The sequence below is a fragment of the Corvus moneduloides genome, chromosome Z, assembly GCF_009650955.1.
Source record: "Corvus moneduloides isolate bCorMon1 chromosome Z, bCorMon1.pri, whole genome shotgun sequence".
NCBI classification, from domain to species: domain Eukaryota; kingdom Metazoa; phylum Chordata; class Aves; order Passeriformes; family Corvidae; genus Corvus; species Corvus moneduloides.
In genome coordinates this window covers 16911628-16924738 of record NC_045511.1, presented here as the reverse complement: position 1 = coordinate 16924738, position 13111 = coordinate 16911628, and the positions used below count along the sequence as shown (strand labels likewise).

General features: G+C 42.1%; 1 protein-coding gene across 1 annotated transcript in view; it reads left to right on the top strand.

Annotated features, from left to right (window-relative positions):
- UBE2R2 (ubiquitin conjugating enzyme E2 R2) overlaps positions 1-13111 on the top strand; it is a 54173-nt gene that overhangs the window by 28761 nt on the left and 12301 nt on the right. Inside the window, exon 2 of the mRNA XM_032095323.1 lies at positions 11813-11899. Coding sequence (XP_031951214.1) covers positions 11813-11899 — 87 coding nt within the window. The remainder of the gene's footprint in view (positions 1-11812; positions 11900-13111) is intronic.

Here is a 13111-nt window from a genome sequence, read left to right as displayed (position 1 = left end):
GTCTTCCTGTGTCAGAATAACTTGTTGGAGAAAACTGGTACCAACACCGCTCCCTATTCTAGGAAACTTTCAGAATTCTTGAGGTAATGATTGAGATGGGGTACAATTAGGGAAATGCATTAAACCAAAAAAAAGGCAAAGAGAAGGATGATGGTTTACTGTCATTCCTAGTTCAACAATGAATATGCATTAAACGCAATTATGAAGTATGTAGTCAAAATGAAAGTGAATTTTTTACACAGCATGCAGTTAAACCTGTAGAATTCACTGCCACAGGATGTTGTGCTTCCACTTCCCTGCAAAAAATATTAGTCTGAAAGAGATTAAACAAGTTGTCAGGAAATACCTGTATTCAGTTCATGCACTAAACTTTGCATACAAGCTGAAGAGGACAAAGAAGCAAGCTGTTTGGTTCCCTTATTGAATCAAGGCAAGGCAAAACTTGTAGGTAGAGCACTATTGAAAACATCCTGCTTGCTCCCAAGTGTGTGTGTGTGGCTTGCAGGTCACATTGCTGGTAACTTGACTAGGAGTCATGTGTCCATAGGCTATGTGAATGCCAGCAAGGCTCTTAGCTTGTCCTTGAGCATCTGCTAATTCATAATCACATCTACTTTATCACCACTAGAGGCTCCTCCAAGTCATGCTTTGGATTCATTTCTGTAGCAGGAAGAACCGTATTCTCTAAGTAGCATGCAGATGTCTGAATCTGTCACTGTAACATCTCTTTACATGCAGTGAATTATTTTTTTTTTTTTACATCAAAATACAGCCATTCTCTTGGTACCATGGCTGAATCCAAATCATCTGTTTGAGATGGTTACTGGTTATTAACTCCTGATGAACCTTAAAGCATCAGCACCTAGAAGCTTGTTGTATTGCTTGCTAGTAGGTGGAAAAAACAGTCATGAAAATATTTAATGGTGAGTGAGGGTAAATAATTTTCTTTTAACATCAACATATTTCATCCTAGTGTAGATAAGGCTTTAATTACCAGCACAGGTTATTTTATGGTTCACAGGCTTAATTGTGTAACTGTGGTAGGTTTCCCATGACAGGGCTGTACTTATAAAACACTGTTGACTTTTGCTGTAAATTGCTTATTACTGCACTGTAATTTGATATAGTGTATCGGGTGCAGTGTGTCTTATCTAACGGCCTAACAACATCAAGACTTAAGTTTTCAAGAATTAATCTGATTAGACAGGAAAGAATAACATCATGGGATTGTCCAGCGTACAAGTATGGATGAATTGTCTGTTCTTTGCCAGTCTTGGGGTGTGGTAGTGTTGCCTATTCCATACACAACAAGTCTAGTGCTCAGTATTAGTTTTTTGCAGATTTGTGGGTGTCATTTTTCTCTGGATGGAATAAGAGAACCCAGTTTCCAAACTAACTGTATGGATGCTGCATTTTCGGAGTGTGGAAGCGTGTTGGAGCACTGTACTTGAGCTATCAGACACACAGTGTGCATTCTTACAAGTGGTCTCTGTAGTCACAGGTAATTACAAGATGATACTGTTACTGAGAAGGTGGAGGAGCTTTTAGATGAGTCTTTGCAGGAAGGCAACATACCTTATTTCTGAGGAGGCTTCAACATACAAAGTTGATGTGTCACTACTGGATACACATGAGAACACTTGGGAAGGTCATTTTTTGTCTGTTTCTCTAGGATTCAGCTAAATGTTTAAGACCTTGAAAATCAGAGCTGAAAAATAAATTATCCAAGAGTCATGAGAAGGTAAATACCAGAAGGGTCTAAGTAGAAAATGATGTCTCACAATAGGAAATTTGTTCTGTCAGGAATTTCTCTTCTTTTTCCCCTTGAGATATTACCTCTTCCTACAAATCTTTATAAATGTAGCACCTCTTGCAAGAGCTCTTGCTGTCAGTCTGATATGGCAGTTCACCTTGTTGCTCCCCTTAGACTGGCCTGGTTTTCTCCCCATTGTTGGATTTGGGGGCTTTTTTTCATCAACACTCCCAGTTCTTTACTAAGAGCAGACTGTAGATCTACCGTAGATCTTGTCTTATCTTCTCTGTTATGCTACTTATGCATGATCTGTCAAAAATTTTTTCTAAAGTTAAGTCAGATATGACACTTTGAATCAAGAGCAATATCTATGACATGCTTAGATACAGGAAGAAAAATTAAATGAGTTCTAATTTCCTTTCAGATGCTTTCTTTTTACAGGCAGGAAATACTGCGTTATGTGAAAGCTACTTTAAGGGTTGCTTTTAGGCCACACAATTGTACAACTTTCTTTTGACTTTCCTACAAGTTCCATCTTTCTTCGTCCAAACTATATGTATTCTCATCTTACATCTGTCTCACTAATTTTTTGCCTTGACCTTAATCCTCTTAACCTGTGGTAGGCTTAAGTGGTTCTTCCTGACTGCTACCCTTACCTTGTATGCCTTCAAACATAATGGTTCCAATTAATTAAATACAAGCTTGAATTTCAAGGCTGTGTATTCTTGCACCAAGCTTCATTTGGCTGCAGTAGTTCGGCTTTTATAAGAAGTATAAATGATACCTTCAATTACGCTGCACTGCAGATGACTCAACCTGCTTTGCTCTCTTTTGCTGGCTCTTTCAGGAGATTTTTTAGCAAACTGAGGTTTCTGACTTTATCTGGATGTTGTATTAGTAATTGACATGGCAGCTAGTTGGAACATAGGTAGAAATATCAATGCTAGCCTTCACTTCAATGTTGTACTTTTCTCTTGTATATCCATAGTAATGTTACACTGGTTGTAATGCTGTGACCTCCAAATCCTCTGAAGCACAAGGCAGGGATGAAAAGAGGTGAAGAATGACAGAATGCTGAATATCTCTTTAATTTGGCTTCTCGCTAGCAAAAAATACCCACCGAAAACCTGTTACTGTAGAAAGAATAGCTTGAGGAGCAAGGATGGCTGTGTATCAGCTAATGCATTTATCCAAACTAAAACTTTAAACTTGGTCTGGTCGGTGCTGCCCCTGATAATGAAGCTGACAGGTGCATCATGCAATCATGTGAATATTTTCCTTTGTGTCTCAAATACAAGCTTCTCACTAGCAAATACCTTCTGACACAGTGGTGGCTCCCACAGTGAACTGGAGGATGCTGGGCAGGAGACAGCTGGTGGACATGTATCAGACTTCACTTGTGCAGGATTGGAGACACTTTGCAGATGGGTTGTACACTGGGAGGGGCTATGCGTAATGCAGTTGTATCACTATAGGGTTATACATCGAGACAACACATTGCTGATTAGGTCTCCATGCTAGGAGATGGTGCTGTTGATTTAGCTGTTTGCTTGGAAGTGGTACAGTCCAGCAGACTCGCATGCTACTGCTCAGTCTGCCTAGGTTTACTGCCTGTGTCCAGCTCCAAACAGGAGGGCTTACGATCAGTAATGCAGGGGCAGAAAAACAAGTGACAAGGCTGCAGGAGTGCTTAGTTGGCTTCTGCATGGCAGATGAGATAGATGAGATTTCTGCTGTAGTTCCTGAGTGCTGCCATTCACCTTCCAGAAGCCTTGTTTAAGGAAAGGCTGTTCGTATGCCGGCTCGAGAAGTCTCGTCAGAGAGCTGCTGCCTGCCATGCTGGGAAAGGCAAAGTTGTGTAACACTGCAGCACCCTGCTAGGGTTTACACTTACAATGCTATAAATATGCCTTTCCCCTTGCTGCTTATGAAAGAGGTGACTGCATCAAGACCTGTCCTGTGTTTTTAGCAGAACATGTGCTGTCCCTTGAGGAGAGCTTTCCTCTTGCATCCAGCCTGGCTTGCATAGGAAGAGAATCAAGACAATTAGTCATTCACTGACTCATGAATGGTACTTGTTTAAAGAATTGGCTAAAAATAGTAAAAACAGGCTGAAGGAAAGGGTATTCTCACGTTTAGTTTAGCTAGCTTGGACATCTCGTCACCCAACAGGTACAAATGGTATGGCTTGCATCCACAGAGCAACAAAACAATCTGCTGTGTTTTGGTAAGGGCGCAAGGGTGGGAATGAGTAGGTGAGTTCACAGACACTCTGTCCAGCCTTATTAAAAATTGGGATGTGTTTTGGCTGCAATTAGTAACAGAACCTTAAGAGTTTGGAAGGGACCTTAAAGATCATCCAGTCCCAACCCCCCTGCTGTGGGCAGGGACACCTCCCACTAGACCAGGTTGCTCAAAACCGTATCCAGCCTGGTCTTGAACACTTGCAGGGATGGGGCATCCACAGCTTCCCTGGGCAACCTGTGCCAGTGTCTCACTACCCTCACAGTTAAGAATCTGCTCCTAATATCCAACCTGTATTTACCCTCTTTCAGTTTGTGCCTATTACTCTTTGTCATATCTACAGTTCCTGATGATGAGTTCCTCTCCAGCTTCCTTGTAGGCCTGTTCAGATACTGGCGGGTTCCTATGGGGTTTCCACACAACCTTCTCTTCTCCAGGTTGAACAGCCCCAACTTTCTCAGTCTGTCTTCATAGGGGAGGTGCTCCAGTCCTCTTAGCAACTTTGTGGCCTCCTCTGGACTTGCTCCAACACTTCCATGTCTTTTTCTGTGTTGGGATCACCAGAGCTGTATGCAGTAATCCAGGTGGGATGTCACAAGAGTAGGGGGGACAATGACCACCCTCAACCTGTTGGCCACATTCCTTTGGATTTTTCCCAGCATACATTTGGCTTTTTGGGCTGTGAGCTCACATTGAGTTACTCATCAACCATCACCCCCAGGCTTTCTCTGCCAGGCTGCTCTCAATCACCCAATTCTCTGTGGGTGCACCACAATCCAGGTGTAGGACCTCACACTGTTTTGTTGAACTTCATGAGGTTTGCACAGTTCCACCTCTCCAGCCTGTCCAGGTTCCCCTGGGTGGCATCCCTTCCCTTCAGAGCACGACTGCACTATACAGCTTGGTGTCATCAGTGAACTTACTGAGGGTGCCCTTAATCCCACTGTCAATCAATCCCAGTGATAAATTACCAGGGTAAGTGTGAAGTATATCATGCTGTATCACAGTCAACCATTCCATAGATCTGCCTGTGTAAATCTGCTTCAAGAAGGTATGAATTACTTACCCAGTAAAGTTAAATTCCAAAATGTGAGATTGAGCAGGATGTTGAATATGTCATAGGCTAATTCAGTTCTTAATAAAAGAGACAGTCTTTTGGACCCTAAAGCCTGGCAAGTGGAGAGAGGTGCCCAAAATGACAACACTTGACATGTGTAGAGGGCTTCCACACGTGATTCCAGAGGTGCTGATAATGTACCATGATACTTTGAATAAGCAGTCTCAAATATTCCCACCACTCCTTCAGCAAAATTATTGTTTTTACACATGGAAAGAGATGGAAAATTGCATTTTCTGAAGTGGACAGAAACTGTTTCTAGAACAGTTATGCTCATGTTAGAGCTTTACGAATTCAGATAGCAGCATGCCTGGTTATATGTGCAGTAGGGTATTTCAAATGCCAGCTTCTACTCTGAAGCAAAGACCTAAGAGGAGATGCATGATTTGGTTTAAACTTTAGATGTGGTATCTCCAAGTATCTCTGGCTCCTTCAGCAAGTATCAGGCTGCACAGGGAAACTTACATTTCACACATTTGGAGTTATTCTTCCTATTTTGTACAAATGGGGAAGTTGGTGTGTTTGTACAGATATAAATAAGAACTGAGTCATCTGTTTCTGGCTGGAAAATAGTCACACAGAATAGCCTTTGTGCATAGCACACACACAGTGACCCTGATCTCAAACCAGTGTACAGTCTGTGGCCTGAAGGCATCAGATCCAAGAGCACAATCTCTACATGAGACCTTCAGCGATGGCAGAAGTCTCCTAACATCTGGCCTGTCACAGTCTCTAGTATATTCCATCTGAATCTTTTTTTTTTCTCCTAAAATCAGGCCTGATCCTGGAGAGAAGGTTAAATTGAGGGTGGCATCTAGTAATATTTCAGCATAGGAATTCCTAGGAAATTACATAAACCTCAATATGACATTAGCTTTCTCTCATGGGAATCTGAAATTGCTTTAGTGCTTGGCTCCTGTGTCAAAGCTCAGTAAAGCAGCTTGCCCTGTGAAAGAGGATCAAGTAGTTCTGTTTGGCGATGTGTCTTACATAGCTTCTGGTAATGGCCTTTTCAGTGATGAGATGGCAGACAAGAGCAAAAGTTGAGTAAAAATGGGCAGGTTGTAGAATAAATACTTTGTTGTTTCAGGATGCCACTGTTTCCAACTCAGTATCTCTTGCTGAATGCTGCATCTCCTGCACTTGTTGAAATGATAGCTTTTTTTTGTTGCATCATGAAAAGTCAAACTGACAATCAGAGCAGTGGAAATGGACCTGGCAGTTGTTAGCTGAGTGGAGGTGGGTGCTTTTGTAATCCACCCCTTTACCTGCTTTGGTCTGGGTTAGATGACTTGCCAGCAATCTCAGCTCTATTAACATTGCTACATGGAGAGATAAATATCTAATAACATCTTACTGTTAAAAGAAGTTCTGGTAAAAGGAAATCTGGTTTGTACCAGAGGGAGTCTTCCATTGAAAACAACATATTTAGTAGTGCCCCAGATAACTAAATTAGGAAATGTACTCAAGGTATGATTTAGTGTGAAACAAGAATGGGCTGGTGCCTGTCAAACCAGTCTCTGATTGTGTAAGCTAGCCTTACTTCTTGACTCATCATTGCTCTGCTGTATTTTGGCTGTATTTTCTTTTTTGTTTAGATGCTTCATGTCCTTCTCATGAGATCTAGTTCATTCTTCACATTGAGATCTTCGTGATTTAAATTCCTTGTGAAACAGTACAGGTAATGCAGGATATAAGGGGTTTTCTGCTGTTAGTGTTCATATTGCCACTGCAGCACCAAGGGAGTTTTCAGGACTCACAAGACTTAAGTGACCTGGTCATTCATCTTGGATGAGAGATGTGCTCCTGTTCTCTGAAAGCACAGCAGATGTCAATAAACACTGACACAGTGCTGCTGGGAAATGAAGCAATAACTGGGTTTAAGTACCAGGCTAGCACCCAGCTCTGCCACAAGAAATTACTTAGGACATAAGTCATAATTGGAGCTGAAACAGCAGTGTTGGTCCTACATTCATTTTTACCTCACCAAACAGTTGACAATACAGTGTGACTGGCTATAATGCTGTTTTACAGGTTGTGAGCTGGATGATACCAAGGTGCTTTAAACCTCACTGCTGTGAGAAACAGGCTGCTGGTCTGACTGCTGACCTCTACTGAACATGCTTTCCAGCACATAGTGTTTAATACTGCATGCACTAATCTAGGCTTAATGTGGAAGAGGAGATTCCATTAAATGAATTGTATAAATGTTTGATGCACTAGAAGCAGGAAAGGGCATTTTGTGGGATTAGATATGAACACTTAACCCAGTAGTGGCCTGTAGTTCCTTTTCTCACCTTTCTTGCATGCTCAGTGTGTGGAGCAGTCAGCAGGAGCACAGTGGGGAGCCTGGTTGTGCCCCTTAAGAAGGAAAGTTAGGAGTCCTTGTGCTGTCTGCAAGTCTGCTAGGGCAGGTGGGTGATCTGTAAGAGACCTTGGGGGTACCTGCACAGAGTGGATAGGAGCTTGTCTGTGGGCTGGCTGTAGCAGATAATTACAAATAACAGCAAAATAGTTTAAAAAGTCAATGCACTTCCTTTGTATCTGAACTTAAATACAATTTGCTAAAGGTCTTTGGCCTCACTAATGCAGTTTTTGAAGGGCTGGCATTAAGCTTGTGATGTTTTGAAATAAAAATAATCTCTAAATGGCACTTCCAGTAACACCAAGCAGCTGCAATTTGTGCTGGCCACTATAAAAACTGCTGGTGTTCCCCATTATCCTCAAATCAGATCAGTTGTGATCCCGGTGGCTTTCCAGGAAATGTGTGTGCTTCCCCCATGGCCTGTCTGCACTGGGCAGGAGGGATAGATTCAACATTCCTTTCCTTGCTGCCTGAAAATTAGGGATCTCAGTTTTGTCAACTTGAGATGGGTGTAAAAAATCAGTGTCAGACTCCTGAAGTGTCATTTACAGCTAGGCTGGAACAAGGATTGAGGCTAGGACAGAGTCCTGCCTGTGTTGGTCCCACTGTCCGTGCTATTGCTGATCCAGGCCATGATGCTCTTGGCCACCTGGGCACACGCTGGCTCATGTTCAGCCACTGTCAACCAGCTCCCTTAGGTCCTTTCCCGCCAGGCAGCTTTCCAGCCTCTCTGCCCTGAGCCTGAAGTGCTGCATGGAGTAGCTGTGACCCAAGTATAAGTGTTGAGTCAAGTGTGTGGCAAGATCTCAAGAAACAGAGCTGTTGTAATAGTTATTCATAGTGACTGAATCAGTGAATAATTCTGTGGTTGGCAGAAATATTAGGTTTATGTTTTCAGTCACATAACATAAGATCTAGTGAGACTGTGTGTTTTTCTGGCATACATAGCAGAACCTGTGGCTTTGTCTTATCCAACTTAAAGAAAATTAATGAACCTGAAGTGCAGTCACTGTTGAAGATGCAGGGGAGCAGTAAAATAGGAAATAAAGTGACTATGCTGGTAGCAATATTCTTAAAATATGTGCTGTGGTGTAATTTGGAAGTTCAAGTTCTTATAGCAGTAGCTGGAAAAGCTTATAACAGGCTGTATCTTCTGCCAGGCTGGACTATTTAGAAGAGTTTATTATTTTTCTAGGGACTATAAGCATGAATACTAACAGACTAGGGAAGGGAGGAATGGGTTGATTGATGACTGGTCTTCACCCTCCTAGCTATCAAGTATGTTCGGTGATGTCAAGGAGCCATGGCATGCAGTTGGCTAAAATCATCACCAAAATAGGATTATTTCTATTCTGTTTAAGCTCAGTCTGAGGAGTCAGGCACATGCTGGATGCAGTAACTGTTTGGAACTTGCAGGGGGGAACCGAGCTGCATCTTTAGTCCTCCTAAATTAGTTTGCGTGGCTGTAACTGAGCTAACAACAACCTTCCTGAAAACTGCCACTCTCTAGTTCCTAGCAGCCTGGCTGAGTTTAACAGATTTTTTTGCCTTGTATCAGTGAAACTGTAGGGAAAAGCCATTCTGTGAACTCTATTTAAAATTAAGTTTATTGCTTAATTTGGTCTTTTTTTTCTTTTAACACATTTAGAATCAGGCTTTCAGTGGGGAAAAAAAATGACCTGTAATTGTGGCTGTTGCTGCATCTTTGCAAGCAGTCTTGCAGCTTGTCTTGGAAATTCTTGGCTTGCTTAACCCACACAGAAACGCAAATAGCATTCAATGAGAGCAGAGTGGGCTTACATAACTTTCCATGGTTTCTCTTGCAGAAGAGATGAGGTAATTCTCTCAGACCTGTTTGTAAAGGCCTGGAAAAGTGTTTGGTTTCACTTTCAAATTCCGGATGATCTCACCGTGGAGACCTGACAGCTCTTTTTGTTTGGGAAAAATCCCTGCCTGTAATGTGAGGTTTTCTGTTTTGGGGGCTTTTGACTCTGAAGTCAGGTTTGTAGAGAAGCCTCACTTGCTTTATGCTCCACTACAGCATCTCAATGTGCTGAACAGCTACAGACTAGTTAGAAATAGCTGATCAACATGGAATGTGACTGCTTTCTCTAAATATGTGATGGATTACAGGGAAGCTAGATTCTTAGCTGCTTGCATGTGGGAAGGAAAGATGTCTCTTATTTCTCCAGTTGCATTTTCTGTTTCTAGAGCTCAAGAGAATCCTTCATGTGACACAACACCTCATTCCATAGTTTTAGTTATTGTAGGCAGGTAGTCCTTTTCCGATAAAGAGTTGTGTTTGTCAAGAAGGATTTAGAAGTTCAGAACAGTCATTCAGGATCTACGGCTTCTGCATGAGTCTTCATCATATACAAGGACATACTGGTGCCTCAGGCTCAGCTTCTGGATTGGTCTTAATGAGACAAACCCATCAAGGTTAGACAGTTTGAAAGCAGAGAGGTTTTACTGAGAAGAATGAAACCTGCATTCTTTAAGCATCTGTATGGATTATAAGCATGGTAATGGTGGTAGTCTACTGACACAGTGCTTTTTGTTTTGGTCACCTGGAAGCTATGGCTGTGGAGAAGATGGATTTTGCTTAGAAATCTTGTAGGTAGCTCAACCCTGAGCTTTGTTGTCTCTTGCATTTTTAATCTCAGTCCTTGTGCTGTTTTATGTCTTAGATCTCACAAAACTGCATGTAAGCACAGGAATGGGCTTTCTTGGAAAACCCCAGTGTCTGGAGGAGTCTGCAAGCACTTGAGTTGGAGTGAACGTGCCCTGCCCTGGGTAGATCTCTGCTCTGCTCCCAGTGCAGGGTGGCACGTTGTAGGGCAGGCATGTCCTTGCTGCAGCAGTGTGTGGTGATGAGGATTCTCTTCTGCAGGGGTGTGGTGACAAGAGTCATACACTCACTGCTCTTGGAACAATGCACTTTGTGCAACTGATGTTAAACACTGGGATTGTTTAAGTGGATCATAAATTTCTTGGCTGTGAGCGTGCTGTGACAAATGACTGCGGAGTGAGGACTCAGTGCTGCTGGAACATACCCACATACAGTCATGAGTAGGCATGTACAGACCATAAGGCCATGTGAGCTGATTAATTTCTTCCATAAAGGTGAGCAGAAAACCTTTTCTTGACTACCTGGCACTCTGATCCTGTAAAATTTGGGGGGCAAAGGTGTATGCTGGTAAGTGAAACTGGGTACCTAACAGCTCTGTAATCCATCTAGTTGTCTGCTTCTTTGTACTATGGAATAAAACTTCCCATAGTTTGTCTTGTTGAACTAGTGGCATGGTTAGGTATTTAAGTGGAAGAGAGTGGCCTGGAATTCTGTTCTTACCATGTGAATCTTGCTTTTGGCATCTCTTCTTGCATTCGCAGTTGCACATGAGTATGGCTGTGGTTGAGGGACCAGAAGATGCTTCTCTGGAGATCCCACATTGGGCTGGCAGTGGGACTTTTTGGTGGGTTGAGCAGTTCCAAGGAAAGGGTTTGTGCTCAACAGTGCAGCAAGCAGCATGCAAGTCCGCCTTCCAGACAGAAGTATTTTGGGCACTTGATCAGTCCATATTCAGGCTGCTGTGAATGCCAGGACAGCACAGAGAAGTAAATATCCGGTGCTAGGATCTCTGCAGCTTTCCCACAACCAACTCGACTCAGAGTCGTGCTCCACAGATGGTTGTTGACCACTGCAAGATGTTTGCTGTCATTGCCCATCAATATTTCTCAAGGTGCACTGATTTATTAAACAGATGCAGATGAAATTGAGACTACAAAAATGCCTGTGGTGGCAAAATATGTAGTATTAGAAACACAGGTGGATGGACCAACTTAACTTTCAAACAAAGGCAAAGTAACTAGCACAAGTTACATAACAATTTTTTTTTTCTTCATGGGAAGAGTAATTTAAAATATTTGTACAGGCAAATATAAACCAGGTTTATTCAGCTTAGTAAACATTTTTTAGTCTGCTTTTGAACTCAAAAAGACAGCAGTACTATCAAGTTAAAACTTTCCCAGTATATTTTACCCTGTTCAACAACAGCTGTTGAATAGTGCTTTTTGAATTAGGATATGGTAAATGCATTTTGGCTTGTTTTCTGAGCATTACCAGCCCAGGTGTTTTGATTTTTCTTGTTCAGTTAGTGTTTTGCTCATAAGAAACTGCATAGAGTTGTGCTGTGGGCACTGTGTTGGGCACTGGTTTAAATAATGAGCAATTCAGTAGCCTTAATGAATTTTTTTCCCAATCTTTTCACTGTAGTTGTTGCTTGTTGGTCTTTTCTGTTCTGTTTCATAACTAAAATATTTTGCTTTTTTTCAGGCTCACATTAAATTTCCTATTGACTATCCATATTCACCACCTACCTTCAGATTCCTGACCAAAATGTGGCATCCCAACATTTATGAGGTAAGGTGTTTTTAAATAACTTTTTCTGGGGTGTTTGAGACAGTTTTCTGCTTCCTTAAACTCAGTATGTGTATAGATTACTTTCAGAGGGTAGTCAAGGCTGTGGACTCTCGGTAATTGGATCACAATAGAACTACACAGCAGGTCCAGAAGAGGAATGATTCTGTATAGAGGCAATTGGTTCAATATCACCCAGTTCCATAGAGCTGTATTTGAAGGCTGAAGGCCTGTTTTGGTTCAAAACTTGACTTTTAATGGAGGTCAGCCAAATCTTAGCTGAACTTCTGGATATCCTAGAAGAATGTCAACCTGCTAAGGAGCACTGGTTCTATAGTTTTGGGAGCTAAAGGATTTCAAAATGTTCCTGTTGGTGCAGGTCTCTCACCTTATCACAGGTTTTCTTTTGTGAGGTTCTGCAGGCTTCCTTTGAACCCACTTGAAAACAGGAATGTCATTCTCTTCTGTGCTGTGAACAAATGAAGGCTTCTGTTGATGGCTTGGGCTTGGAAAGCCCTTTCTGATAAGTTCTTGCTGCTGAATGCCCAGTTTGGAATGGGTGTGCTTCAAATAATCATGGTGAGAGCAGCACTGAAGGCTCAGTAATAAATGGCTAGAAACCTTGCCAAACTTCAGTGCAGAACAGAATAGTAATCAGCTTTAATTACTGACTAACCAGGGGATTGCCCTAAGTCTGAGGACATCCTCAAATCAGTAATCTGACAGTTTTCTGATGTGGGCCTTGTACTTGGCACAGGATCTTGCATGTAGCCAAGGACGGTGTTTCTCTTTAAGGCTCTGTTTCAGTTACATGGAATTTTGATCTATAAATAAAGACAACTTTGAAATCCTCAGATTATGTATCCCATGCAGACCCATACTGTGGATGTTGGTTCTGAATCTGGAAATCCTCATGCAGGAGGTGAGTGAGAAATGGTTACCAAAATGAAATGTACAAAAACAAGCCTTGGAAAGGCCCTCTCCCAGTCCTGGTAGGAAAGGTGAAAAATTGGCTAGGAACAACTGAAGGTAGGAGGAGAAACTAACCCAAAACTTGATGGGTGTATTTTGGGTTTACTCTTCAAATACTCGACCTCTCAGCTTTGTGCTTTGTGTTTGTAGCAGTATTTTTTGTAGCTGAGGGAATCTGAAGCAGCTTGCAGGCTGTTTTGGAAACAACATTTAAGCAATGGAGATGAGGCACTGGGATAGTCT